At 41.1% G+C, this 26,902-nt stretch overlaps 2 protein-coding genes and 1 non-coding gene across 4 annotated transcripts in view; 1 reads left to right on the top strand and 2 right to left on the bottom strand.

Annotated features, from left to right (window-relative positions):
• Nucleotides 1-9,371, bottom strand: part of NCAPD2 (non-SMC condensin I complex subunit D2) — a 37,605-nt gene extending 28,234 nt beyond the window's left edge. The window contains exons 1-9 of one of the 2 annotated variants that reach the window (XM_043966491.1): nucleotides 8,610-9,371; nucleotides 7,417-7,563; nucleotides 4,568-4,643; nucleotides 4,016-4,074; nucleotides 3,345-3,526; nucleotides 2,859-2,998; nucleotides 2,160-2,287; nucleotides 1,700-1,823; nucleotides 1,198-1,345 (exon numbers count right to left, since the gene is read on the bottom strand). In XM_043966491.1, coding sequence (XP_043822426.1) covers nucleotides 1,198-1,345; nucleotides 1,700-1,823; nucleotides 2,160-2,287; nucleotides 2,859-2,998; nucleotides 3,345-3,526; nucleotides 4,016-4,074; nucleotides 4,568-4,643; nucleotides 7,417-7,543 — 984 coding nt within the window. In that variant the 5' untranslated portion in view covers nucleotides 7,544-7,563; nucleotides 8,610-9,371. Of the gene's footprint in view, nucleotides 1-1,197; nucleotides 1,346-1,699; nucleotides 1,824-2,159; nucleotides 2,288-2,858; nucleotides 2,999-3,344; nucleotides 3,527-4,015; nucleotides 4,075-4,567; nucleotides 4,644-7,416; nucleotides 7,564-8,170; nucleotides 8,521-8,609 lie in introns of those variants that run through there. The other variant, XM_043966493.1, reaches the window with a different exon arrangement.
• LOC122730281 lies at nucleotides 3,622-3,948 on the bottom strand. Its single transcript, XR_006353469.1, has one exon. It is a non-coding gene; the product is annotated as a small nucleolar RNA U85 (small nucleolar RNA).
• Nucleotides 9,372-9,557: 186 nt separating the features above from the next.
• Nucleotides 9,558-10,525, top strand: MRPL51 (mitochondrial ribosomal protein L51). The gene is made up of 3 exons (XM_043966494.1): nucleotides 9,558-9,694; nucleotides 9,783-9,893; nucleotides 10,196-10,525. The coding sequence occupies exons 1-3, from the start codon at nucleotides 9,616-9,618 to the stop codon at nucleotides 10,390-10,392; spliced, it is 387 nt and encodes a 128-aa protein (XP_043822429.1). The 5' UTR covers nucleotides 9,558-9,615; the 3' UTR covers nucleotides 10,393-10,525.
• Nucleotides 10,526-26,902: the final 16,377 nt, after the last annotated feature.

The raw sequence follows: 26,902 nt of genomic DNA, 5'->3' as shown, positions 1-26,902 counted from the left end.
CCATTAGAATAAAAGCTCCTGGAGGGCAGAGACTATTTTGGTTTTGATACCTGGGGTTTACTACAATGGCCTGCACATGGCAGGGCTCAATAAATGTTTGTTGAATTGAATACACATCTGAAAGGCATAATTTAAACTATAAATAAGAATTATGCTAGTAGCAGCTATTACTCAGCCCACCTCCCATGAGAGGTCTAAAATTTTTTATGAACAATAATTATCCCCACTTTACCGACAAGGAAACAGAGGGAGGTATGATATGCTTTAGTTTGTGATTCAAATTTGTGACAGGGTTTGGTGGTAAATAGGATTCTGGTTTTAGGGCAGTGGTTCTTATCTGAGATCTGTGAACCTCTAAAAAGGGTTCTGATAACTGTATTTCAACATAACTGGTTTTCTTTGTAATCTTATGTATTTTATTTTATGCATTTAAAAACATGATGCTGGGAAGGGGTCTACAAAATTCACTAGTCTGCCAGAGGTCCAAGACACAAAAAAGGATAAGAATCTCTGGTTTAGGGCTCTTCTTGGGTCTTACACAGGAAGTTATAAAATGAAAATTTGTTTGTATGACTTCAAATTTGTAATGGTTTTTATATTTTTTCCTTCTCAATGGGAGGGGCAAGGAGGGAGATAATCTGGAACTTAAAATAAAACTTAATTAAAAAAAAAAGACCTTGCACATGGTGTAAAGGTGAATTAAATGGATGAATAGATTGTCTCTGTCAGCTCTCCTGAGAATTCACAGAATTAGCTTTAGAAGTAGCCTAGGAGAGAAATCCTGCCTCAAGCCAGAATGGGAGAAAAGACTGGGGGTGGGGGATCTGAAAAAGCTCATTGTTTGGAGGAAACTGGGTAGGCCAGATGGCAGCAAGAAGCCTCAGCTTGAGGAAGGGATGGGATCCAGAGCCAGAGCTGAGTCATTCTTGTTGGGAAAGAATTGCTATCTCCCCCTACCAGATCTGCACACCTAATGTAGCAATGGGAAAAGTAGTGAGGCTGATCTGGTGCCCTTTTACTAAATTTGCTGCTTCTATAAACAAGGGAATTCAGAAGAGCTGTCTTTCCTATAGCACAAACCCCAAACAATCTTACTTCTTGCAAAAGAAGGCATCTCTAACAAAACAAGGCATGCTTTCCACAGTGGCTAAATTGTCTTCCCAAATAAGCATTCGAGAGCCTCAGGGGCTGACCTACCTCTCCATCCAAGTGATCCAATAAGACACTCATACTGGACATCATAATAGTTGGGACTTGTTCTGCTAACTCTGTCAGGAAACTTGCATAGCCCTTAGCTCCTGAAGTGTCACGACTTAATTCCTGGGGGCACTTTTGTCCGATTTCTCTATGTGAGCGAGAAAGCAGTTAGGCCTTAATAAAGCCTATCTAATGGAAAAGGGTCTGAGAGATTTGATATCTAAAGGAAATTCAGATCACATACTTCTCTATTCCCCACTTCAAATGTCTCTCTTTTAAGGCTATGAGGGGGGCAGCTAGGTGGCACAGTGGATAAAGCACTGGCCTTGGATTCAGGAGGACCTGAGTTCAAATCCAGCCTCAGACACTTGACACTAGCTGTGTGACCCTGGGCAAGTCACTTAACCCTCATTGCCCCGCAAAAACAAAACCCCAAAAAGACCCAAAACCCAAAACAAATAAGGCTATGAGGATTAAGGATCACAACAGTGAAGGGTCTCACCTTACAATTTCTCCCACTATGCTCTTCATTCCATACTCAGTTGACCAAAGGCTCACAGCTGCCACCAACACAGATACCAGGTGCTCAAAGTGCTGCAACAACTGGATGATTTTCAAAGTAGCGCCTGTCAAAAAACTTGAGGTCAGAAATTGGGGAGTGGATAGCTAATAATAATAGCTAAACATGCACATAGTGCTTTACGGTTTGCAAAGCACTGTACAAAGATTTCATTTTCTCCTCACAACAATTCTGCAACAGAAGGTTGTTGTTTTAGTTTCCTCATTTTACATATGAGGAAACTGAGGCAGAGAGAAGTCAAATGACTTGGCCAGAGTCACAACGTGTTCAAGGCCAGATTTTAACTTGAGTTTTCTTCCCTCCAGGCCCAGTGCTCTATCCACCATGTCCCCTAGCTGCCTGACTAGTGAAGCAGTTAGAAGGAGAAAAAGGGATTACTCACTAAGCATGTGGTTGTAGCGTGTCAAAGCTACCCCAAGGAGGTGGGTGATGGCTTCCCTAGTTGGACGATTCTTCTGGTGGCTAATGCTGGGGTTCTCAAGAAGTCGGTAGCAGCAGCCTGTTAGCAGACTAAGAGGATGGAAGGTATTACAATTGATGAGAGATAAGGTGGTGAAGTGGGAGAAGATAATAGTTCCTAGTCAGGACAGTTCCCAGACCCCACCTCATTCACTCCATTGCCACCTCTAAAAGTAGCAACTTTCCTGGCCTCCCTCCCTTCATAGCTTTCTCTCTCCAACTTTCCCACCCTCTGTATATACTGTGTTTCTCTTATGAGCTGTTAAAATTAGTAGTTGCTTTAATAAATGTTTGACACTGATAATGGGAAGAGCCTCTTTCAACGAACAATTCTGCCTAGTTATATGGAGTTCAGATGGTTCTGGTTAATAATAAGTCTGTTCAGAGAGGACTATTACTTGTGAGAAATGTTTGAAACATCAGCTAATCTACCTTCCAACAACTAAATCTGACAATGATTATACTTCCTTGTTTTTCTGATGGGAAAACTGAGTCAGTGACAGAGAAAGTTAGAAACAGAATCTCCATTGTTCCCTAGTCCCCAGCCTTGGTAGCGCCATTACTAGAGACTTAAAATCTCCACCCACTCCATTAAGTCCTGCCCTTCATCCTAATCATTCACCTGACAAATTCTTCTTCAACCACTGAGTGGTTCCACAAGCGGCAAATATCTAACTGCAAAAGCTGTGTTAGCATCTGGAGAACTGGCTGCCTTGCTTCTTCCCAGTCAAAGCCTTGAGCCTTTGTCCGACTCTTCTTGCCCTGAAAGGAACAAAAAATAAACTATATTGAAGAAAGCTGAAGAGTTCTGAAGTGGCAGCTTAAGCATCCAAACTTTGGGCTACCCAGAAAGCTATAGTATAAAGTCAAACTAGAAGAAATATTAAAAATTCCAATATAAAGAACAGTTGCTACTTTAGTCAAAAAAGTCTGTGCTAGGATGTCCCTGGGCACCTCCCAATAACCCCTTCAGCCAGAAATGAAAGAGGTAAGAAAGAATGCTCTAGAGTCTTTTTCTCTTCCCACCATCTTCCTTCCTTCCTTCTTACCCTCCCTTTCACCCCCACCCCATCCTCTGCAACTAAGAGGGCCAGGAACTCTGAGTTACCTTTCCTCCAGGGTCCTGACTCATTAAACTTGTTTTGCTAGCTGTGGCCTCAAAAGATTCCATGAGGCGGATCAGAGCATAACAGTTCATTTTGAGGGCATTGAGGTGGGCACTTCGATCTGATATACTCAAAGTTGTGTCATCTAGGACAGCTGGGAGATCTTGGGAGTGACGAGACACCACTGCAAAGAGCAGGATCAGGAAGTTAACCATGCCCACTTTCACCATACACCCCAACTCACACCAACTCACCCCAACTCCACATGACCACTGCTTCAGCCATCAGATTACCAAAGATCTGTGCTCATCTCTTGGTGGCTATAACACAAGCTAAGCCTTCTGGGACCCTTGACCTCAATACTCTAGGCTTGTCCTGTTACCTCTGCCCTATTCTAGCTACCAGGATCTTTCAGTGGTAGCCAGGATCATTTCCCTTTGGGGAAGATGGGAGCAAAAGAGGTAAAACTTACTGTTGGTCTGCCCTTACAGCAAACAAACATAGCTCTGTATTGCCCACCAAGATTACAGACCTGGATAAAAGGTCAGGGTCCTAGGGCTCAACCAGACCAGCCAAGTAACAATAGCCTTGATATCATCATATGGCTGCTATAGTACAGGAAAGAATCATGCCCCCACCTTCCAAAGTCCCCACCCTCCTACCCCATAAACACCTTTCATCAGGAATTCCAAGGCATCTTCCTTGAGGTCAGGATCTATACTTCGAAAGTGACTGTAAGAAAAAGGAAGGGAGTAAGACAGGAACCAGAAGAGCACATTCCAATAAAGATCAAGACTAGTCTAACAGAACTGGTTAAAATGTAAGTGATTCAATGCTTGAAATGGTAAATGACACCACACAAGAGAATCAGGATAATGATAGGCTTATTGTTAGGCTGAATGACTATCAGTAGAGTTCCAAGTAAGGTGCCCAGAACTGTAGAGTAGTGGGCTTCTCATTTGGAAGTTCAGGACTAGTTTACAACATGGCAATATGTTAGAAATATTTTGAGAACAAACAGGTAGTCACCATTTCTTTTAAAGATATTCACTGAGGGGCAGCTAGGTGGCGCAGTGGATAGAGCACCAGCCCTAGAGTCAGGAGTACCTGAGTTCAAATCCGGCCTCAGACACTTAACACTTACTAGCTGTGTGACCCTGGGCAAGTCACTTAACCCCAATTGCCTCACTTAAAAAAAAAAAAAGATATTCACTGAGGTACTTACTGTAATATGCTATAGAGAGTGTCAAAGTGCTCCAACACAGCTAGAGGCCCTTGGGTTCTGAAGGCAACCTGGAACACTGCCAAGAAGAAGACAGGGGGAGAAAAAAAGAAGACAGAAATCCATCAACTGTCCTAGGCAGTGAGTCCCATCTACAGATTGGAGAGGGCAAAGAATCAAGCTCCATCATTTTTGTTTTGGGGTTATAGATTTGGCTCGCCATAAACTAAATGTGGCTACATTTAAGCTATGATCCTCTATGCTAAAGTCTTCCACTAAATATCTAAGAGAAGAGGTATAGATTTTATCCACTGTGGGAGAAATTATCCATAGCTCATTATTCAAAAGAACAAACCTCTTCGTGACAGAGTGAAAAACTGAAGATGACACTTACATTATTGGCCTGGGGGATGGGGAAGATGGTTATTCCCTCAAGTCCCGCTTTCCCTTCTGACAGTGACAGTCTAATAATGCCTTCAAAACAGCAAGAGTACTCTATGGGGATAATCACCAAACAGTTTTGGAACTGGTATCTCCCTTATTCTCTGGATTATATTCCTATCCCTCCACTTGAATGATCTGATGTGTGGGAGGGGAGAGAGGGAAAGAGGATAAAAATGATCAGGTAGGTGCCCATCTACACACCATTCTCCCTGATTCAACAAGCCCTAAGTCAGCTGGAAACGAGGTCAGGCAGAGCACAGCTCTCAGTCTATGTCTTGCTACCTCTTTGACTGCCAGCACTAACCAAGTAACTTATTCATATTATGTTGTCTAACTTGCCAATCATTTCTGGGCATATAACTCCCAAATCAACATCTCAAACCCTGACATTTCACATGAACTTCAGTCTGGTTCTTCCAATCATCTATTAATTCAACTATTCACTTAAGCTAATTGTGTACAAAACCGAACTTATCATTTAGATATCCCACAAAACTGGTTTCCCTTTCCAGTTACCCCAGTTCTGTCATTAGTACCACCAGTCTATTAATATCATAGGCAAGGAATCCTATGGGATTCCTTGGGATCACGTTCTAAGGAATCCTCTTCGTCCCTGCATCTATCACCATATCCTATATATATTTTTTTCTTTCGAAATAACATCCTTTTGCTTTCCACTTCCAATATCATCCAAGCCCAAGCTCTCATTATGTTCAGGTTCTATTACTGCAATAGCCTCCTGATTGGACTCCTTACCTTTAGTCTCTTTCCTTACTACAATCTAACCTATTATGGTGCTGCCACATTTATTCTTTTGCTCCTCTAGAACTTGCTGCTTCAAACACCAACTCTCTCACCTCTCTTTTGAAAGCCCTACATTATCTGGCTTCATTTTACAACCTTACTTCCCACTCTTCTTTGCATTCAATCAGGTCAATTTTCTGAACCTCTTACCCAAAACACGCTCATTTTGACTTCATTGCTTTTGTTCTTGCTGTACCCCAACCTAAAGTACCCTTTCCTCAACCCAAATTCTAGCCAATTCCTCCAGGCTCAGCTCAAATTCAAATACTCCAATGAAGCCTCAGTTGAACTTCTATTGTAATTATAGTTAGTACCATGCAATTCAATCAATCAACAAGCATTTGTTAAGTCTCTACCACATGACATGCACTGTGACAGCTGCTCAGAATATAAAAGTTCAACAGGGGCAGCTAGGTGGCACAGTGGATAGAGCACTGGCTCTGGATTCAGGAGTACCTGAGTTCAAATCTGACCTCAGACCCTTGACGCTTACTAGCTGTGTGACCCTGGGCAAGTCACTTAACCCCAATTGCGTCACCAAAAAAAACCCCAAAACAAAAAACAAAACATAAAAGTCCAACAGTCTCTACCTTCAAGGAGCTTACATTCACTTGAAGTCATGGTTCATTACTGTTTCTCACCATTTCAGCCAGATTAGACTAGCAGCTATTAGGTGACCTAATCCTGTCTACATGCATTTGCCCAGATCACCCCGCAAGCCTGGAATGGAATCTCTTCCCATTTCTGCCTTTGAAAATCATTGTACCAAAAATGATTCAATGAGTCAATTTAAAAAAAGAGGGAATAGAAAAAAGAAATGAGCAGAAGGAAGTCCGCAGGGAGTCAGAGGAAAGCAGGACCGTGTTGGAAATACCATGTTAAATTTTAAAACAAAAGAACAAGCTGCACAGAGCAGAAAAACCCCAAACTATATATAACAGAAGTTCAGAATTGCACATAAAATTCCCTTTTATGTTTAAATAAAACGATCCTTCCTCTTCACATTTTCCTAGAGTATTTTGTTTTGATTTTGCTTTTCTACCCATCACATAATACTTTTTTGTGGAAGTATTAGACTGTTAGACTTTAAGTTCCTTCAGGGCATGGAGTTTTTCACCTTTGTATCTTTCTCTCTTTTCATCTTTGTACTAACACAATGCCTTAATAAATATTTGCTGAACTGAAGTGCAGAGCATCTGAACAAAAATTCAGAAGGGGCATCAGAAGTCTAGTATAACCCAGACATTCTGAAAAGAAGGGAACTGAGGACCTGTAATTTGAAACTTTGAAAGTATCTAAAATTAGAGAGAACAGCTCAAGGAGCAGCTAGATGGTGCAGTGACCCTGGATACAGGAGGACCTGAGTTCAAATCCGACCTCAGACACTTGACATTAGCTGTGTGACCCTGGGCAAGTCACTTAACCCTCACTGCCCCGCAAAAAAAAAAGAAAGAAATAACAGCTCAATAACCTAGAGGAGACAATTAATCTAAAAGGAATTACGGAATTTATTTGGTCCTAAAAGGCAAAGTAAAGTCGCCCTAAAAGTAGCAAAGCTGAAGAACAGAGAAAAGAGGTGAAAAATAAGGGTGACATCTCCTTACCCCTAAGCTGTGAAGGAAGCTGTTTGACAGACAAAACTTCTTGTACCACATACTGGTTGACTCCTCCACTTTTCAGCAGCTCCTCTGGAGCCAACGGTAGATGAAACTCACACAGCTGAGGGGGCATCTTCCCACTGGCTCACTGGGCTAGGAAACAAAGACGAGTACTTTCTAGGGGCTGCCTATCCCCTCTGCCAATATGATATTGTGCAAAGAGCAACGAACTCGGAAAACCTGGGTTTAATTCTGGCAGCAGCAGCAGCAACAGCTCCGTGCCTGTGAAAAAGTCACTTTACTTTCCCCAAATGCAAAATGCTTGCCCAGCCTACCTCGCAGGGTTGGGGAAGATTGGAGAAATAATATATTAAAAGCGGCCATAAGGGGGCAGCTAGGTGGCGCAGTGGATAAAGCACCGGCCCTGGATTCAGGAGGAGCTGAGTTCAAATCCGAGCTCTGAGACGTGACACGTCCTAGCTGCGTGACCCTGGGCAAGTCACTTAACACTCATAGCCCCGCAAAATTAAAAACAAAAACAAAAAGCGGCCATAAGATTCTCTCCATTCCCCAGTATAATAATAACCATAGGCCTTACATATGGATAACGCTTGAAGCCATCACCTAGTTACTAGGTCCTAGGACAACCCCCTCGTTTTATACACGAGGAAACTGCGAGCAAGAGAGGGGGTGTGACTGACGATTCTTTCCCTTCCCCTCCCTACTTCCTGGTTTCTTTCAAGTCCCAGATAAAATCCACCTTCTGCAAGAAGTCTTTCCAGCCCTCTCTGAACGCCGGTGCTTTCCCTCTGAGATGATCTCCACTTTATCCTGCATCTCTTGTCCTGTCTACTGTGCATGTTGTCTCCCCCGTTAGATTGTGTGCTCCTGGAGGCCAGGGACTGGTTCCTTCCCTCCCCCTTCCTCTGTATCCCTGGCGCTAAGAAGTTGCAGTTTTAGGCCGCACATGGGGAAAACCCTCCAAAATGACCGCTCTCCTCCGGCGAAATGGGCTGCCTCAAGGGGTAGGGTCTGCAAGCAGCCCTCGAGCGCCTCCCGCACTTCTCCCGCTCTTCCATTCCTCGGTTCCACATTCTTTAATCCACCATGCGGGATTCCTAGAATCCCCACACCCAATTAATTCCCCGCGTGACGGTCCGTTACAGAGCCACCCACCCCCCTTCCCTAAATTTACTCACCTTTCCCGCAAAAAGAGCCGGGAGGAAAAAAAGCTCGCTGTGGTGGAAAGCTCAGGTAGACAGCCAATCAGCACTGCCGCTCCTAGGACGTCGACCAATCCCCGCGCACCGCGGGAGGGAAACCCCGCCTCTTTGTTCCGAGACCCGCGAGCGAAGTCTCAAAACAAACCTTTTTAAAATCTCAACGGCTGTGACGTAAACCAATCGCAGGGTTCTGACCAATGGGAAAAGAGCAGCAGGCATGTCACGTGGGCCCTCAAAGATGGGAAGCCGGGGAGCTAGTTTAGGGCTAAGGTGATTTTACTGCATCTTCCCGTTTACTGCGTGCCCAGGATCGTGGAAAGGGTGGTCTGATCATGTCCCGTCTGGAGCTCCAGGGTTAGAGCGTTGTCGAGGATGGTCCCGCTGCTAACCCCCAGCCACTGGCTACAGGAGCAAACCGCAAAACTGAACCTCCACTTCCCTCAATTCAAAGCAATAAACCGTGCATGCGACTGCGTGTGCAGCTTCTGAAAGGCAGCCCTGCGTGACCTCCTTCTCAATGATGTTCAGCTACCCAGGACCAGCTTCTCCCCCAATCTGTCCCTTACATCCGCGAGACATCCAAGGGGAACCAGAAACTAGCTCAAATGCCTTGGGGTTTCCTCTTTTCAGATGTGAGGCCCAGGAAAATCTTCAGCAGCCGGAACTGGGAAAAGCAAGACTATTTCCGAAATCACTAGCGCAGGCACCAGCTCTTCGCCTCTAGGTTCAAAACCTGAAGTCGACAGCTTGCCGGGGGGAGGGATGTCAGTTTCCGGGGGCGGGTTGTTCCTCCAAGAGGCGGGGCCCGACGCTTGGGGAGGAGAAGCGTGGGGTTGGGGGGGGGGGGTGGCCGAGCCCCGACGCAGAGGATCCTGGGAACGACAGAAATGGGTGGAAGGTGAACTATCGCGGAGGTACCTGGGATGTCGTCCTCCCTTTCCCAGAATCCCTCTGGGCAGCAGCTTGTTGCCGGGACGGGCTAATGGCGTGGTCCCTGACCCGCTGGGCGGGAGGGACGCTATGGCGCTGCGCAGCCCGGGTCGGTAGGAGCTTCTCCTTGGGTAAGCATCCGGGGAGGAGGAGGAGCACAGGCGCGAGACAACTCTTTGATGGGGCGCCTGCTGATCGTTCTTTTCTTTCCTCCTCTAGGTGTCCCTGAGGCGGCCCCTGTGAGAACAACCCTTCCGCCCCCAAAAGTGGTGGATCGATGGAATGAGAAGAGGAGCATGTTTGGGGTGTATGACAACATCGGGATTCTGGGTAAGGATAAAAGCCGGGAAGGGGGTGGAAGGTGGGCGAGCTTTCAGCTGCCCCATGTCGACCGGGGGAGGTCGTGCATTTAAGGGGTCATTTATGTGCCTTTAGTAGGATGATTTATGATGCTTGACAATGGGTTGATTTTAATGGCACTCAAGAAAACACTTCTGAGCTGTAAGACGAGTTTGGATTGAGACAGAAAATAGGGATTTTTAAAATCAAAGGGTATTGTCAACAGCTGCCTCCCCCTTGGCCTTGGGGTTCTTTGCCTGGGACTAATAATGGGTTCTCCGTTTGCCTTGCAGGAAATTTTGAACGGCACCCCAAGGATCTGATTAAGGGGCCCATATGGCTCAGGGGCTGGAAGGGGAATGAATTGCAGCGATGTATCCGTAAGAAGAAAATGGTGGGAGATCGCATGTTTCTGCAGGACTTACACAACCTGAACAAGCGGATCAGATACCTCTACAAACAGTTCAATAGAAAGGGGAAGCACCGATAGAGGAGAAGGCTAGAAATGATAGAAATGCCCATACCCCACCTAGAATCTTTCAGAACACTTTTGGGTAGGGAAACTTCTTGGTGTGGAGAAAGCCCTTTGTAAAGTGTTTATAATAAAATTGGTTGCCTAGGCATTTGGTTTTTCTTTGCTATTCCCTTCTGTCCCTTGGGATGTATCTCTCTCACCTCTAGACTCTCCTGTCCTTGCCTCATCATTTTGTCCTTTGCTGACTTGATTACATAAATTAGATTCTTAGAGTTGTAAGGAAACTTAGTCACCTAGTCCTCTGTCACCTGGTAACATCCAATTCAAAATTGCATCTCTTGCGTGTCTAGCCTTTTGCATTGTCACCCTTGTAACATGTGAACTCCTTCAGGATTGGAACATTTTTAGTCTTTGTATGTATCCATGGTGCCATGTGAGTAGTAGGCATTTAATAAATGTTTATTGAGTTGAATAGACACTAACAGTTTTTCAGAGTAGAACTCACTACTCAAGTAAGACAGTCCCTCTTGCTTGTGAACTCTTCTTTTTTGGTAGGGGGGAGTGAGGCAATTGGGGTTAAGTGACTTTCCCAGGGTTACACAGTTAGTAAGTATCAAGTGTCTGAGGCCAGATTTGAACTCAGGTCCTCCTGAATCCAGGGTGGATGCTCTATCCACTTCCCCATCTAGTTGCCCCCCCCCCCAACTCTTCTTAATTGTTAGAAAGTACACCTGAAGAATTGGTAAGAGGACCTTGCTACTACCCTTATGTGGTCTTTTATGTTTTATACATGCTATTTTGTAGCTTCTCTCCTATCCTACTAATTTGGAATTTATTCCTAGAGAGCATTCCATATTGTTGTCTTGTAGTAGTGGAATGGGAATTAAATGCATGTTCCACTGAGGCAGTCTGGTCACACTTGACTACTTCTTCGGTGGAGGGAAGCCCTGGAGAAATTGTATCAATATTTGTGTGCCACCTTAGCTAGCTTATTTCTGATTGGTGTATTCAAAAGTGTATTTGGAAAGGGCACTAGCTCCCTTGGTTTACTCTTTGGTTAGCATAAAAGAGACCCAATTGACCATGTCACAGGATGGCATAGATCCTTGCTGCATTGTTTATTTTATTTTATTTTTTTTTGGTGAGGCAATTGGGGTTAAGTGACTTGCCCAGGGTCACATAGCTAGTAAGTGTTAAGTGTCTAAGGCTGAATTTGAACTCAGTTCCTTCTGAATCCAGGACCGGTGCTCTATTCATTCGTCATCTAGCTGCCCCTGCATTGTTGATTTTTACATCGAATTGTAATTAAGGAAGTTCCTGTGAATGTGAGCTATATTTCTTTTCTGTCACCAATAACAATTTGGAATAGAATCACCTCTATCACTAACAGGAATTTATTGAGTGAGTGTTTACTTGTATAAAGTGCTATGCAGTCTACAGAGAAGTTTAAGACCATGGTCTTGTTCCTTACTTCCAGAGATTAGCTATGTATTCAAGGAAAAAAAATTATTTCCATACAAGGCACTGCATAATTACAGTATTATAGACAAAGAGGAAGAAGGAAGGGATGGCAATAGGGAAAATTTATGTGAAGGAAGTAGAATATGAGGTGAGGAAAATGAGACTAAGAATGACAAAGTTTGTTAATTTCTTTCACGTGTATAATTCATAATAATTTTCTGTTAAACGTTATAACCTGAAAGGCACGTTGGCAGAGTAAAGAGCCAGACTCTGGAAGACATACTTGTTCTAGTTAATTTACATATAACTGGCTGTGTGAGCTTGGACTGGTCACCTACTGGCCCAGTGCTTCTGGCAACTCCATAGTTTAAATTGCAAAACAGTGACAGATTTGCATTAACAAAGGGAGTTTCCTCCTAGGGAGTCCTCTATACCAATGAAGGATTGGGTTCCAGCCAAAGAAACCAAACCACAGAATCCTGCTAGTTGGAAAGACTTCAGAGGCCACTGAGCCTAAGCTGTACCTGAACAAGAATGTCCTGTACAAAGTAAGAGATTTTAAGTAGATTATCGCATTGTATCATCATGATACTCTAAGGTAGACAATGTAATTATTATTGCCCTCTAACACATGAGGATCTGAGTCCTTAGATCTAGTAAGTGAGGATGGAGTGTTGGAGCTGAAACCAGAAGCCAGGTCTTTGAATGTCTAGTGGATTCTGCTTTCTGATGTAGGAGGTGAAAAAAGGGTTAACAGAAAAACCTAAGACCCAAGCTTTAATTCAGATATTAGCTCTAAAAGGGAGTTAGACCCCAGTTAATGGATAACTTATGCTAGGTTCCCACAGTGATCAGTACCCATAAAAACGGGTCAGGTCAAATAACAATAAAGGAAATGACAAGGCTATAGAAATTCTGAAGAAAAATGATTATATTTTGAAACTAGCCATGGGAATCAGAAAGAGACATGCACAGAGAATGCCAAATTTGTCCCCAGATTCGCCTTATGACATGTAAATCCCCAAAACACACCTCCACTAAAAAAGATACCGGCCTTGGGGGTTGGCTTAGGACCTCAGGAACTCCAAATTATGATAAGCCCTCCCTTGTAACACCCCTAGGTGATGAATATTATAATGAGTAGAACAGGCCCTCCCTTGTACCTCCCCAAGGTGGAGATTATTATAATGAGACTGATAATCAATTTATCTATACTATAAATATAAATCTTTCATTATTCGAGAGATACCTTTCCACTTTTCTGGTTCTCTCCCTGTGATCACTCACAGTATTGCAATAAAACTTGGTAAACTGAGTCACTGAGTCTTGGAATTCTTTTGGGACAATTCACGATCAATTTGACCCAAAATTTCCTGCCCACATCACTTTACATATGCCACAGTTCCTATCCCAGCTATTAGACCACACTGGCTAGGACAAATAATAATAGCCAGCATTCATATAGTGCCTTAAGTTTTGCAAAGTGCTTTACACATTCTCTCATTTGATCCACACTCCAATTCTTTGAAATAAGTACTGCTATTATGTCCCCATTTTACAAGTGAGAAAACCAAAACTCTAACAAATGTATTTTAAACCAGGGCTAAGGTAGTGATATGAGCTCAAGTTTTCCTAACCTCCTTGCATGTTTTCCATTCCCTTGCAGATTACTCCATTGCTTTGACCCTTAAACTTTTATATTTTTCATGTGCAGTTTCTAGAATTGGTAGTTTGAGTTCTATTTGATAGATGTCAAAAAAAAAAAAGATTTCATAGATTTAATTCTAGGATGGTGCTTTACTTGGGGTTAAATTTTACGTATTTTGTTCAGAAATCTTTGGGTTAAAATGTGTGAGATCTTTGGGAGAGTATGTTCAAGCAGGCTAATATGTTGATAGGTAGGTTATTATCAATGCTACTATTATGATTCAGGTATTAAGAGCCTACTATGTGCCAAGCACTGAGATCCAGGATATCTGTAATTGTCTTAAGGTGTTGTATGAATTCTGAATGAAACAATTGAACTAAAATTAATTTACATTTTTTAAATGTGAAGATGATATGAAACATAAAACAACTTTTTAAAATCAGAACTTCTAAAAGGAAGACAAGTTTAAATCCATAGAGACTTTCTAGCTTTGTAACCTTGGCCAGATCACTTAACTGCTGCCTGCCTCAGTTTCTTCATTTGTAAAATGGGAATATTAATGGCACCTACCTCCCAGGGTTATTTTAGGGATAAGAAGAGATGTATATTTATAAATAATAACAAAACTAATTTAGAATAACAAAAGAATAAGTAATCAATGGAAAAAATGTAAAGGAAGGAGATCTAGCAGTACAAGATCTTAAACTGTTTTATGAGGCATTATTAAAACTATCTGTAGTGGCTAAGAAATAGAAAGGTAGATCAGTAGAATAGAGTGTTTGACAAATGTAAAGATTTAAGCTTTTGGGATAAGAATTCACCATTTGGTAAAAATTTTTGGGAAAACAAGACAAAAAGAAAGTAGGTATTGTAAAGGATAAAATTCTAGCTAGTCTGTCTAAAATATCTAATGAGTAGTTGCCAATAAATTATAAGCTTTAGCAAGAGTTAGACTTTTAAGCATTTATTAAGGAGAATAAGAATTTGGTAAAGAGAGAGAGAAAAGCCTGATTCCTCTATCTATTAAAGGGAGAGAGCATTCCTAGCTCCACTCTCCTCCAGAGTCCAGAGGAAAGAGAGCGAGTCAGAGCACCAGGCTCCCCCTTCTTCCTCCCACAAGCAAATGTCACTTCCTGACACCAAAGAAAAGACACATGGTCTTGCCCTCAGAGACCTTCACCTCATGGTGGAGCTTTTCTACAGTAAGTCTCCAGTAGGTGGCGTTATTCCAATCGTTACAGTCCCTGCTTTGTTTCTTCAAGAAATGGGGCGTTTCCTTGATGAAACAGTCAAAAATAACAGAATATAATAACCTATACTAACTAACAATATGTTAATGACAATACAGAAAAGGGAGAGAGGAAAGTTTTGTCCAGAAGGGCAGTCCCTCACAAACTGACGCTTTGACATTGGTCTTGCAAAGGGAGGGCCTCTGCAGAGAGTACATGTTATAAATGGTGTATGTAATAACAGAAGGTAAAAAGAAAAACAACAAAACCAAACTGTTTATTTAAAGTCTTTGAAAGTCTTTTCTCAGATATCCTCTGGGTGTAGTCATGGAATGGAAGTCTTCAGGGGTTGATGTGTGGATACTGGTAATCAGCCAGGAAAATTTCCTACAAAATTGAGCTTAACACAACTTTAAAATAGATTTGTCAATAATCAAATCAAACAATGAGAGTTCTCAAAAACATGTCTAAGGGAATTCAGAATCTTAGTTGTTACACATGAAACATAATAAAACAAAAACTGAAACATTCTCTAAAACTTAATATTACTATAGTCCCCCCTTGTGGAGGGTAAATTGAGAAGACAATTGCTGTGATATTAATTTAAAAAATTTTAATCTTTGTTTCATCACTTTTTTCATCATCTGCTTAGTTATCCTCATGCCATTATGAGAAATTTAAAAATCTAATATAATTGGTAACAGGTGTCAAGGCCAAATTCAACACTGTATTTATCAAGATGCCTGAGATAATTATGGGGGTTACCATAAAAGAGCAGAGAAATGATGGGATATGAGCATTCCCACACTTGAGCAATATATACTGCCCATGCAGTATGCCAGGCTTAAAACTGAGTCAGACTTAATCAGATGCATGGGATTGAGATGTCCATGGCATGAGACATATAGGAGGGGGCATATAAGCCAGGTGAAGAATGAGATGGGTGGGATCAAAACTTCCAGCCATCTGTACTGTATTGTGGGGAAAAATAAAATAAAATATTAAACCAAGAGAATCCAACCTCAACATTTGTCAAAAGCCGTTCCCTCGGCCACACCTTGACTTCATGCATGTCTCCCCTCATGTGACAGTTCAATGTCTGCTCTTGCATGTATTCCTCTTGTGATTGGATGGCATCTTGGCCAACTGGCATCTGATAACTCAGAATAAAGGCAATTAATATCTTAAATGATAAATTCCCATAATCCAAGCCTCATATGGATTTAACAATTGAGGATAATAAATGATCACAAAAAATGTGAATGTACCTTGACTCAGAATATAATATACAATTATGCAACAATTTCAAATAATACCTCCTTTTTTTTTACTTAGTATACAATTACTTTTGTGAAAAATCAGAACATATTTAAATACAAGTTAAAGCACAACACAATCTCAAAGAAAACTTTCTTTTTGAAAAAAGAAAACTTTTGCAAATGTTCCCCTCTTTTTTTTTTTGAATATGCTTATCAAAAATAATACTTCCAGAATCAATTTACACTTGCCATGGCAACCAATTTGCCAGGGAAATGCTTTATAGAGTTTGATCAAATAATCGAGAGAAAAAAATAACAAAAACAGCTCAGAATATGGGAGCACAATACTCCTAGAATTAACATTGTATTATGAAATCAAAACCATCTTGCAATGTTTCAAAATTAAATAGATGAATGAATAGAAGAAAATACACATGGAACAATAAAAGACAATGAAATTGAAACTAGGGAAATCCAAATGAATATGAACTTAATATTAATAAGAGTATTATAAAATATAAACTTGATCACATGACTATAAAAAGCTTTTACAAATATTCTACTTGTTTTAAAAACTAAGCATAAAACAATCTCAAAAGCATGAAAATCTCTATGAAAATAAACCCATACCATTAATTTCAAAATGTAGATGTAATAGCATAGAAATCCTATGTAACCTCTGAACTGACATTATTACTCTGAGTGAATTTAGAACACTTTTGATTCCAGTATCTAAAATCCCCAATACTCATATCAATACCTTGCTGCTTACTTCTACATTTCTGTAAAATATGTACCCTTCCATGGCAAAAGAAGCAGAGTCTTGAACTAGGATGATGATTGTCATTTTTGTTCAGCTTAAGTTTTTCTTCTTTAACCCCTCTATATTGTCTGTTGGTCCTTTCATAATACAAATGCTTTAGAAGGTTACTGATTAAAGACAAAAGCAGATTAGCAAAATTATGAACAAAACAAGCATATCTGGAATTTAAAGGGCTTTCTAAGGTTGAATCAGAAGCACAGCCATGCTGGGGAAGGGCTGAGCCTGAAGCTGCAAATGAAGGTAGAGAAAGCTGCACATCCACATTAGATCTCTGGACTTCCTTGGCAAGGGAATCAAGGGGCTTGGCCAAGGGAGGGGTAGAAAGTGGGGTCTGGAGAGGAGGGGAGGGACCAGGGCAACTTGAATCAGACTTGATTTTGAACTCAGGCCTGGTTTCCCCTTCCCCCACTGCTAGGGGATTAAAAGCTTCTAGAGGTTGGGTCGTTGCCTCCAGGCATGCAAAATTAGAGCAACAATTAGTGTTAGAATTTGGAAAAGCTGCAGAAATCCAATGTTTCTCTGAAAAAGCATGGCTGGGAGAGTGGGAGCACCCTTGTGTGAGTACCTTGTTGGCTCTTCTAACAAAAATAAAAATAAAAAATCCACAAAAACAAAGCATTAACATGATCTTCTCCCCCATTTGTCTGGTCAGAGTAAAATCAGAAATAGGGTATTTAGGGAGTTGAAAAAAAAATTTGAAAATTTAAAGGGAAAAAACAGCCACTACTTAGCAGTTTAAAGGGACAGGGTAGGGGAAATTTCTTACCCAACCGGAAGATCAGAAGACTGAGGTTCAGCTTTCCTCTTTGTGGTCAGCCATCTGTAAAGGCTAAAATTCTAGCTAGTCTGTCTAAAATATCTAATGAGTGGTCGCCAATAAATTATAAGCTTTAGCAAGAGTTAGACTTATAAGCATTTATTAAGGAGAATAAGAATTTGGTAAAGAGAGAGAGAAAGGCCTGATTCATCTATCTATTAAAGGGAAAGCACATTTCTAGCTCCCTTCTCCACCAGAGTCCTCAGGAAAGAGCTCAAGTCAGAGCGCCAGGTTCCCCCTTCTTCCTCCCACAAACAAATATCACCTCCTGATGCCAAAGAAAAGACGCATGGTCTGGCCCTCAGAGACCTTCACCTCATGGCGGAGCTTTTCTACAGTAAGTGTCCAGCAGGTTACCGTCCAATCATTACAGTATAGACCAATATCTTATACCATTTAACAAGCCAAGGTCAAAATGAATACTTGACCTAGACATAAAGGGATATATCATAAGTAAATTAGAAGAATGTGGAATATATTACCTATCATTCTTTTTTTTTTTTTTTTTTTGGCAGGGCAATGAGGGTTAAGTGACTTGCCCAGGGTCACACAGCTAGTAAGTGTCAAGTGTCTAAGGCCGGATTTGAACTCAGGTACTCCTGAATCCAGGGCTGGTGTTTTACCACTGCGTCATCTAGCTGCCCCTTACCTATCATTCTTATTCACAGAAGAATTTATGAATAAACAAGAGATAGAGAGCATTGAGAGATGTAAAATTGATAATTTTGATAAATTAAAAAGGTTTTGTATAGATAAAACCAACATAGCCAAGATTAGAAGGAAAGCAGAATATCAGATGGCTTGCTGTCTTGGGGTGGGGGGGAATTTGAAATTGGAAATCTTATAAAAACAAATGTTGAAAACTATCTCTACATGTAACTAGAAAGTAATAAAATACTTTTATGATAAAAAAAAGAAGGAAAGCAAAAAATTGGTGAGGAAATTTAATAGTCGATTTCTCAGATAAAGGTCTCATATTTCAGATATATAGAGAACTTTGTCAAATTTATAAGAATATTAGTTATTCCCCAATTGATAAATGGTAAAAGGATATGAACAGGTAGGTTTTTTTTTTAATGGGGCAATGAGGGTTAAGTGGCTTGCCCGGGGTCACACAGCTAGTAAGTGTCAAGTGTCTGAGGTCAGATTTGAACTCAGGTCCTCCTGAATCCAGGGCTGGTGCTTTATCCACTGTACCACCTAGCTGCCCCCAACAGGTAGTTTTTAGAAATCAAAAACAAATATAATCATCTGAAAAAATACTTTAATTCATTGTTGATTAGAGAAATGCAAATTAAAACAACTTTGAAGTATCATCTTATACCTATCAGATTGGGTAAAATGGTAGAAGGGGGAAATGACAAATGTTGAAGGGGATGTGGAAAAATTGGGAGATTAATACGCTGTTGGTGGAACTATGAACTGATCCAACGATTTTGGAGAGCAATCTGGAATTATGCCCCAAAAATTATAAAACTATATGTCCTTTGACCCAGCAATACCACTATAAGGTTTGTTTCCCAAGATGATCAGGGAAAAGGAAAAGGATCTAGTTGTTCTAAAATATTTATTGTAGCATTCTTTGTTTTGGCAAACAACTGGAAATTGAGGTGATGTTAATTGGGGAATGACTAAATAAGTTGTGGTATATGATTGTGATGGAATATTACTGTGCTATTTTATAAGAAATGATGAGCAAGTTGATTTTAGAAAAATATGGGAAGACATGCATAGAATAACGAAGAATGAAATGAGCATAACCAAGAGAACATTAGGTACAGTAACAGTAATATTGTTTAAAGAATAACTGAATGACTAAGGACTTATACCCTTCATCCCCTTTCCTCCCCTCTCAGGATTTTTACCCTTTCATTATTCTCCCCAACTCCCCCTCCCCCCCCCCCTTTTTGCAGGGCAATGAGGGTTAAGTCACTTGCCCAGGGTTACACAGCTAGTAAGTGTCAAGTATCTGAGGCCGCATTTGAACTCAGGTCCTCCTGAATCCAGGGCTGGTGCTTTATCCACTTCACTACCTAGCTGCCCCCTCCCCAACTCTCTGTTCAGTTACTCCTTGTCTAATTACTTTCTTGTTAACTATTGTAAGGTCTAAAATTCTAGCTAGTCTGTCTAAAATATCTAATGAGTGGTCTCCAATAAATTATAAGCTTTAGCAAGAGTATTTAAGTGTTTAAGTATTTATTAAAGAGCATTAGGATCAGAGAGAAAGGTAAAAATCTAACTATTTCTAAGAGACCCCATCATCGGACTTGCCATGTCCAGGTCAGGAACAAAAAAGGACTGAAGCCCTCCACCAGGGTCCGCTTCCTACTTCGCGTTCTCCAGTTACATGTAGAGATAGCTTTCAGCATTTGTTTATATAAGATTTCCAATTTCGAATTTTTTTCCCTCCCTCCCCCCCTCCCCCAGATAGCAGGCAATCCAATATAGGTTTTATATATATATATATATATATATATATATATATATATATATATATATATACACACACACACACATAGACACATACATAACAACATTAAACATGTTTCTGTATCAGTCATGCTATAAGAGAAGAATCAGAGCAATAAGGAAAAACCTTAAAATAGAAAAACAACAGCACCAAAACCAAAAGAAATAGTATGGCTCCATCAGCATCCATATTCCATAGTTCTTTTTTTTTTTTCTTCTGGGTTTGGAGATCCCCTTCCATCATAAGTCCCCTGGAACTCTCTTGTACCATTGTATTGGTGAGAAGAATCCAGTCCATCACAGTTGATCAACACACAATGTTGATGATACTGTGTATAATGTTCTTCTGCTCATCTCACTCATCATCAGTTCATGCAAGTCCTTCCAGGTTTCTCTGAACTTCTCCTGCTCTTCGTTTCTCACAGCACAATAAAATTCCATTACATTCATATACCACAACTTGTTCAGCCATTCCCCAACTGACGGGCAACCCCTCAATTTCCAATTCCTTGCCACCACAAAAAGAGCAGCTATAAATATTTTTGAACATGTTGGTCCTTTTCCCTTTTCTATGACCTCCTTGGGAAAAAGACCCAACAGTGGTATTGCTGGGTCAAAGGGTATGCACAGCTTTATAGCCCTCTGAGCATAATTCCAAATTGCTCTCCAGAATGGTTGGATCAGTTCGCAGCTCCACCAGCAATACATTAGTGTTCCAATTTTTCCACAGCTTCTCCAACATTTATTATTTTCCTTTTTTGTCATATTAGCCAATCTGACAGGTGTCAGGTGGTAGGCTGATAGTTTTGATAGACAGTACCCACGAGCAAACATCATTTCCTGATGCCAAGGAACTTGCCCACATGGCTTGCCCTCAGATGCCTTCTCCTCATGGAGGAGCTTTCCTACACTAACTCTCTGGCAGGTGGTGTCATTCCAATCGTTACACTGTGGGCATGCTTAGTGTTTTCCTATCCTTTAGAAACCTTCAATTGAAAATGCCTTCCCAGGGGGCAGCTAGGTGGCACAGTGCAGTGGAAAAAGCACCAGCCCTAGATTCAGGAGGACCTGAGTTCAAATCTGGCCTCACACTTGACACTTACTAGCTGTGTGACCCCGGGCAAGTCACTTAACCCTCATTGCCTCGCAAAAAAAAAAAAAAAAGAAAAGAAAGAAAGAAAGAAAAAGAAAAAAGAAAATGCCTTCCCCTCAAACCCATCCTATGGATCTTCTTCCTTTCATGGCCATTTTAGAAAAAGCCATTTACACTAATTGCTTCTGCTTCTTCACCTCACTCTTTTCTCAGTCTTTATAATCTGTCTTCTGATTTCAGTATTGGATTGAAACAGTTCTCTCCATCCTTCCTTTAATTGCTAAATCTAATGACATTTTCTCAGTCCTTTTCCTTTCTGATCTCTGCTGCTTTTGACATTGTTTACTATTCTCTACTTTTACATACTCTTCTCCCTCAGCTTTTGTGATAGTTCTCTCCTGGTTCTCCTACTTGTCTAACCACTCCTTAGTCTTTTTCAGATTATCAGCTATGTCCTGTTCCCTAATTGTGGGTCTCCCCAGAGGCTCTCTTGTCTTTCATCTTTTCTATATTTTTCTTAAATGATTTCATTAGTTTCCATGGGTTTAATTATCATCTCTCTTTCAGATGACCCTCAAGTCTATATATCCAGGCCTCATATCTTTTCTTGATCCCTAGCCTTTTATCAAACAGCTAGGTAGCTTAGTAGTTAGAGTGCTAGCCCTGGAGTCAGGCAAACCTTAGTTTAAATATGACCTCAGACATTTACTAGCTGTGTCGTCCTGCAGGGCAATGGGGGTTAAGTGACTTGCCCATTGACCCTGGGCAAGTCACTTAACCCTCATTGCCCTGCAAAAACAAAAACAAACCAAAAACAACAAAAAAGGGGGTAGCTAGGTGGCACAGTGGATAGAGCACTGGCCCTGGATTCAGGAGAACCTGAGTTCAAATCTGGACTCAGACACTTGACACTTACTAGCTGTGTGACCCTAGGCAAGTCACTTAACCCCAATTGCCTCACCAAAAAAACCAAAAACCAACCAACCAAACAAAGTTCATGGGTCCCTGGTTAAGGACTCTGCCCTTGACATAGGGAATTTAGTTACAAGGAGTGTGTTTAGGAAGATAATTAATTCTCATAACTATACTGAATTTGAGATGCTTACCCAAGAAGTTATATAAAGAAGGAAGTGGGTGATAAAAGACTTAGTTGTTCAGTCATTCAGTCATGACTAGCTGTTGCTTTATCCACTGCGCCACCTAGCTGCCCCCTAAATTTTTAGTTTTTAAAAAGCTAGAACTTAAATTCCAAAAGAAGCATTTACACATAGCAGAACACAAAAAGAATGCATGTGAAACAATGTCCTTTTCAATATTGATTTTTAAAAGATATATAATAAATTCTATTTATACTTTAAAAACTGGCTTGTATCTGCTTCTTTCTGAATTTGCTTTTTATCTCTTGTGTGCATTTAAAAAACATTTCAATGGACTTTTAAAAAAACAATTCTCCCTTTCCTGGACTGCCTTCATTAAAAGCAAAGAGAAAGAAAAAAGCTTTTGTAGAAAGCAAGCAATCAAACAAAATAGTCCATAGTGTCCAAGCCCTAAAAGGCATGTAATTTTGCACTTTAAGACCATCATTCCTCTTTTAGGAGCAGAATAATGTATATATCATAGTTCCTCTGGAGACATTGCATTGGTCATTGAACTGATCAAAGTTCTTAAGTGTTTCAAAGTTGTTTTTTACAATAATGTCCTTGTATAAATTGTTCTGATTGTGCTTGCTTTACTCTGTAATATTTCTTCATACTATCTGGCATGCTCTGTAATCATCTCTTTTGTCATTTCTTCCTTTTTTTTTTTGTTGGGGCAATGAGGGTTAAGTGACTTGTCCAGGGTCACACAGCTAGTAAGTGTCAAGTGTCTGAGACCTGATATGAACTCAGTCCTCCTGAATCCAGGGCTGGTGCTTTATCCACTGGACCACCTAGCTGCCCCTCTTTTGTTGTTTCTTATAGTGCAATAATATTTCCTTGCTTCATACTTGGCATGTTAAGGTGTTCCTCAGTTGATTAGTATCCCTTAGATTCTAATTCTTTTTTTCTGTAATCTCTTTCAGGATCAGGAAGTTGGTTTTGCTTTTGATGACCATTTCCTCTCCAGTTTTATTGTCTCTCTTACTAACCTATACCCTTATCCCCACTTGGTTCACTGTCTCACACTGTGTACAGTCCTCCTTTATCCATTTCAAATAAGAATGAGATTCATCTAGTGTCCATTCCTCCTACCCATCTCCATGTTTATGCACCCAGTTATAAATAGCAAATTCCACCGGCTTCTTCCTCTTTTCTACACTAGTATATTCCTATATACTTTCCCCTTCTTAAAACCCTCAGAGCAAAACTCACAGAAGAATGTGCTGAAATCGTCTTCCAACCAAGAACAGCTTGGAAGGTCAGAAGGAGGGAGCTACTGTGCTGATACAGGAGTTGAGCCCAACCCCACAGTCACCATGACACAGATCCAGTCCCAGGAAGGCCTCACCAGAAAAGCAGACCCCCAGAGCCTCTGAATCAGCTGAAGCACCAGTGTTGTCTGGAACTAAGCTCACAGCCTGGTGAGTGGGCTGAGCCCTGGGCAGGGGAGAGACTACAGGGGTCTATGCTAGTGCTGAGGCAGAACTTCGGTTTTTACACCCCTGTTGGGAACCAGGAGGTAGGCTTGAGTAGCAGTGGCCCAGGTGGGGGAGGGGCACAGGCTCATCGGAGCTAACAACCACAACACACAAAGCTGGTTGATTAGCAAGTTGATCTGGGGTCATCTAAGGACCAGGGAACAGGCCAGGCAAGTAAAGAACCTGATTCTCCTTAAATCAAACCACCTGGACTTCTTAAGCTTGGGATACTGCAGCCTGGAAACAGTGCCCCACTTTAAGGAGCTAAAAGTCTAGTAAAAGAAAGGCAAGATGAGCCAACAGAGAAAGGTGAGGATCATAGAAAGTTTCTTCAGTAACAAGGAAGATCAAGGGGCACCCTCAGAGGAAGATGTCAACATCAGGGCCCCTATATCTAAAACTTCCCAGAAAAATACAAATTGGTCTCAGGCCATAGAGGTGCTCAAAAAGGACTTTGAAGATAAAGTTAGAGAGGTAGAGGAAAAAATGGAAAGAGAAGTGAGGGAGATGCAGGGAAGACAAGAGAAAAAAGTCAACAGCTTGAAAAGTCAAATTGGCCAAATGGAAAAGGAGGTACAAAAGCTCTCTGATGAAAATAATTGCCTAAGAATTAGGATTGAAGAAATGGAAGCTAGTGACTTTATGAGAAACCAAGACAATAAAGCAAATCCAAATTAATAAAAAAATAGAGGGCAATGTGAAATATCTTCTGGGAAAAACTGCCGACCTAGAAAATAGGTCCAGGAGAGATAATTTGAAAATTATTGTTCTACCTGAAAACCATGATCAAGGAAAGAGCTTAGACACCATCTTCCAAGATATTCTCAGGGAAAATTGCCCTGAAATTCTAGAAGAAGAAGCTAAAATAGAAATTGAAAGAATCTACCGATCACCTCCAGAAAGAGATCCCAAAAGGAAAACTCCTAGGAATATTATAGCCAAATTCCAGAGCTCTCAGGTCAAGGAGAAAATATTGCAAGCTGCCAAAAAGAAAGAATTCAAGTGCTGTGGAGCCCCAGTCAGGATAGCACAAGATCTAGCAGCTTCTACATTAAAGGACCGGAGGGCATGGAATATGATATTCCAAAGGGCAAAGGAAATGGGATTACAACCAAGAATCACCTACCCAGCAAAACTCAGCATTATCTTTCAGTGGAAAAAATGGGACTTTAATGAAAAAGAAGACTTTCAGATATTTGTGATGAAAAGACCTGAACTGAATGGCAAATTTGACTTTCAAATACAAGACCCTAGAGAACCATAAAAAATTGGAGCTGGGGGACATACCTGGGGTTGTACAGTGGGCAACTGTCTTGTGTCTGAGGCCGAGTTTTGGTTGGGATCCCCCTTGGTCCAGGCGTGATGCTTTGTCCACTGTGTCACTTAGTTAGGTGATGACATCTTTAGGGTTAAATTGAGGGATGAAGGAAATTCACTGGGGGAGGGGGAAGGGTAGAAGTGAAATCCTACATGAAAGTAACAGGAAAAGGCTTATGGAGTTGGGGAAGAGATGGGAGAGGAGCAGGCCAGTAAATGAATTTTAAAATTATTTATTTATTTATTTATTTTTAGTGAGGCAATTGGGGTTAAGTGACTTGCCCAGGGTCACACAGCTAGTAAGTGTTAAGTGTCTGAGGCCAGATTTGAACTCAGGTACTCCTGGCTCCAGGGCCGGTGCTCTATCCACCGTGCCACCTAGTCACTCCAGTAAATGAATTTTACACTCATCAGAAAAGGCTCAAAGATCTTAAACTCATCAGAGCTGCCTCAAGGACTGACTAACAGACACACCCAACTGGGTGTAGTAATCTGTTTAATCTGGGCAGTAAATGAACCTAACACTCATCAGAATTGGCTCAAAGACCTCAATCTCAGTAGAATTGGCTCAAGGAGGGAATAATGTTCACACTCAATTGGGTGGAGTAATCTCTCTAACCCTGCAGGAAAATAGGGGCAGAAGGGGATAAAGAGAGAGGGGCAAAAGAAGGAAGGACAGAGTGGGGGAGGGGGCAGACAGAAGCAAATCCTTTTGAAGAGTGATAGGATGAAAGAAGATGGATAACAGAATAAATATCATGGGGAAGAGAATAGGATGGAAGGGAAACAGTTAACAATAGTAATCATGAAAAAGAGAAAAGGGGGAAAAATTGTATAAAAATATAGCAATTTAAAACCCTCAGTAAAGAAAAATATACTATTGTTTTTCTTATTGAACCCTCTTAATACCCTTTGAAGATATTAAGGTTCTGAAAGGACACTTGTTTCTTCCTTTTTTAGCATGTTACATCATCATATAGTCCCTTCCAATTGCTTAATTATATTTACCTATCTAGATTTCTCTTGACTTTCACATTTGCATGTTTGCATAAGTTCCTACAAGTTGTTAAATTGTTTGCATTTTGTCTCCTCCACTAGGCTATGAGCTTGGAACATAGTAGGTAATTAATAAATGTTAATTGACTGTCTGACTAGTATAGTTTCTTAGTGAATTTCTTGAACGTTATTAAGTCTGGTGCAAATTTGGATTTTCTTAGGAAGTATTGGGGAACTGGGCAGCCTGCCCCCACCCATTCAACCAGCCATCTTAGCCAGAAGCCTTTCCAAACTTAGTAAAATATCACTTATAAATTCTACATTCCAGACAAACTGGCACACTTGCTGAGTCTCTTCTTCATCTTCTGGAATGCCCAGTTTCCTTCCAGTCTGAGTCCAGGAAACAGCCCCTGCAAGAGGACTATCCCAATCGCTCCAGTTGTCATTGCCCCCCTTCCCCCTTTGTATTGGTGTTTATCTATGTGAAAGTGGTGTACCCTGGGTGTGCAATATAGCTCAGTGTCCTGAGTGACCCTGTTGGTGCTGCAATAGCATTAAAAACCCACCAGAGCTTGTGTCCTTGTTTCACCAAGCCTTCACCAGTAAATAAGTGTAATGGAAAGAACACCTGTTCTAGAGTCAGGGAACCTGAGTTCAAATCCTATCTCTGACACTCCCCATGTCACCCTCTGGACTTATGTTTCTCAGTAAAAAGATGGGGTTAGACTAGACAATCTCTGAAGTTCCTACCAGCTCTAAACCTGTGATCTGACATTTTGCCCACCAGGTGGTGCTA

The sequence above is a fragment of the Dromiciops gliroides genome, chromosome 5 (genome assembly GCF_019393635.1).
Source record: "Dromiciops gliroides isolate mDroGli1 chromosome 5, mDroGli1.pri, whole genome shotgun sequence".
Lineage (NCBI taxonomy): Eukaryota > Metazoa > Chordata > Mammalia > Microbiotheria > Microbiotheriidae > Dromiciops > Dromiciops gliroides.
Note: the sequence above shows the minus strand (reverse complement) of the source record. Positions and strands in the feature narration are given on the sequence as shown.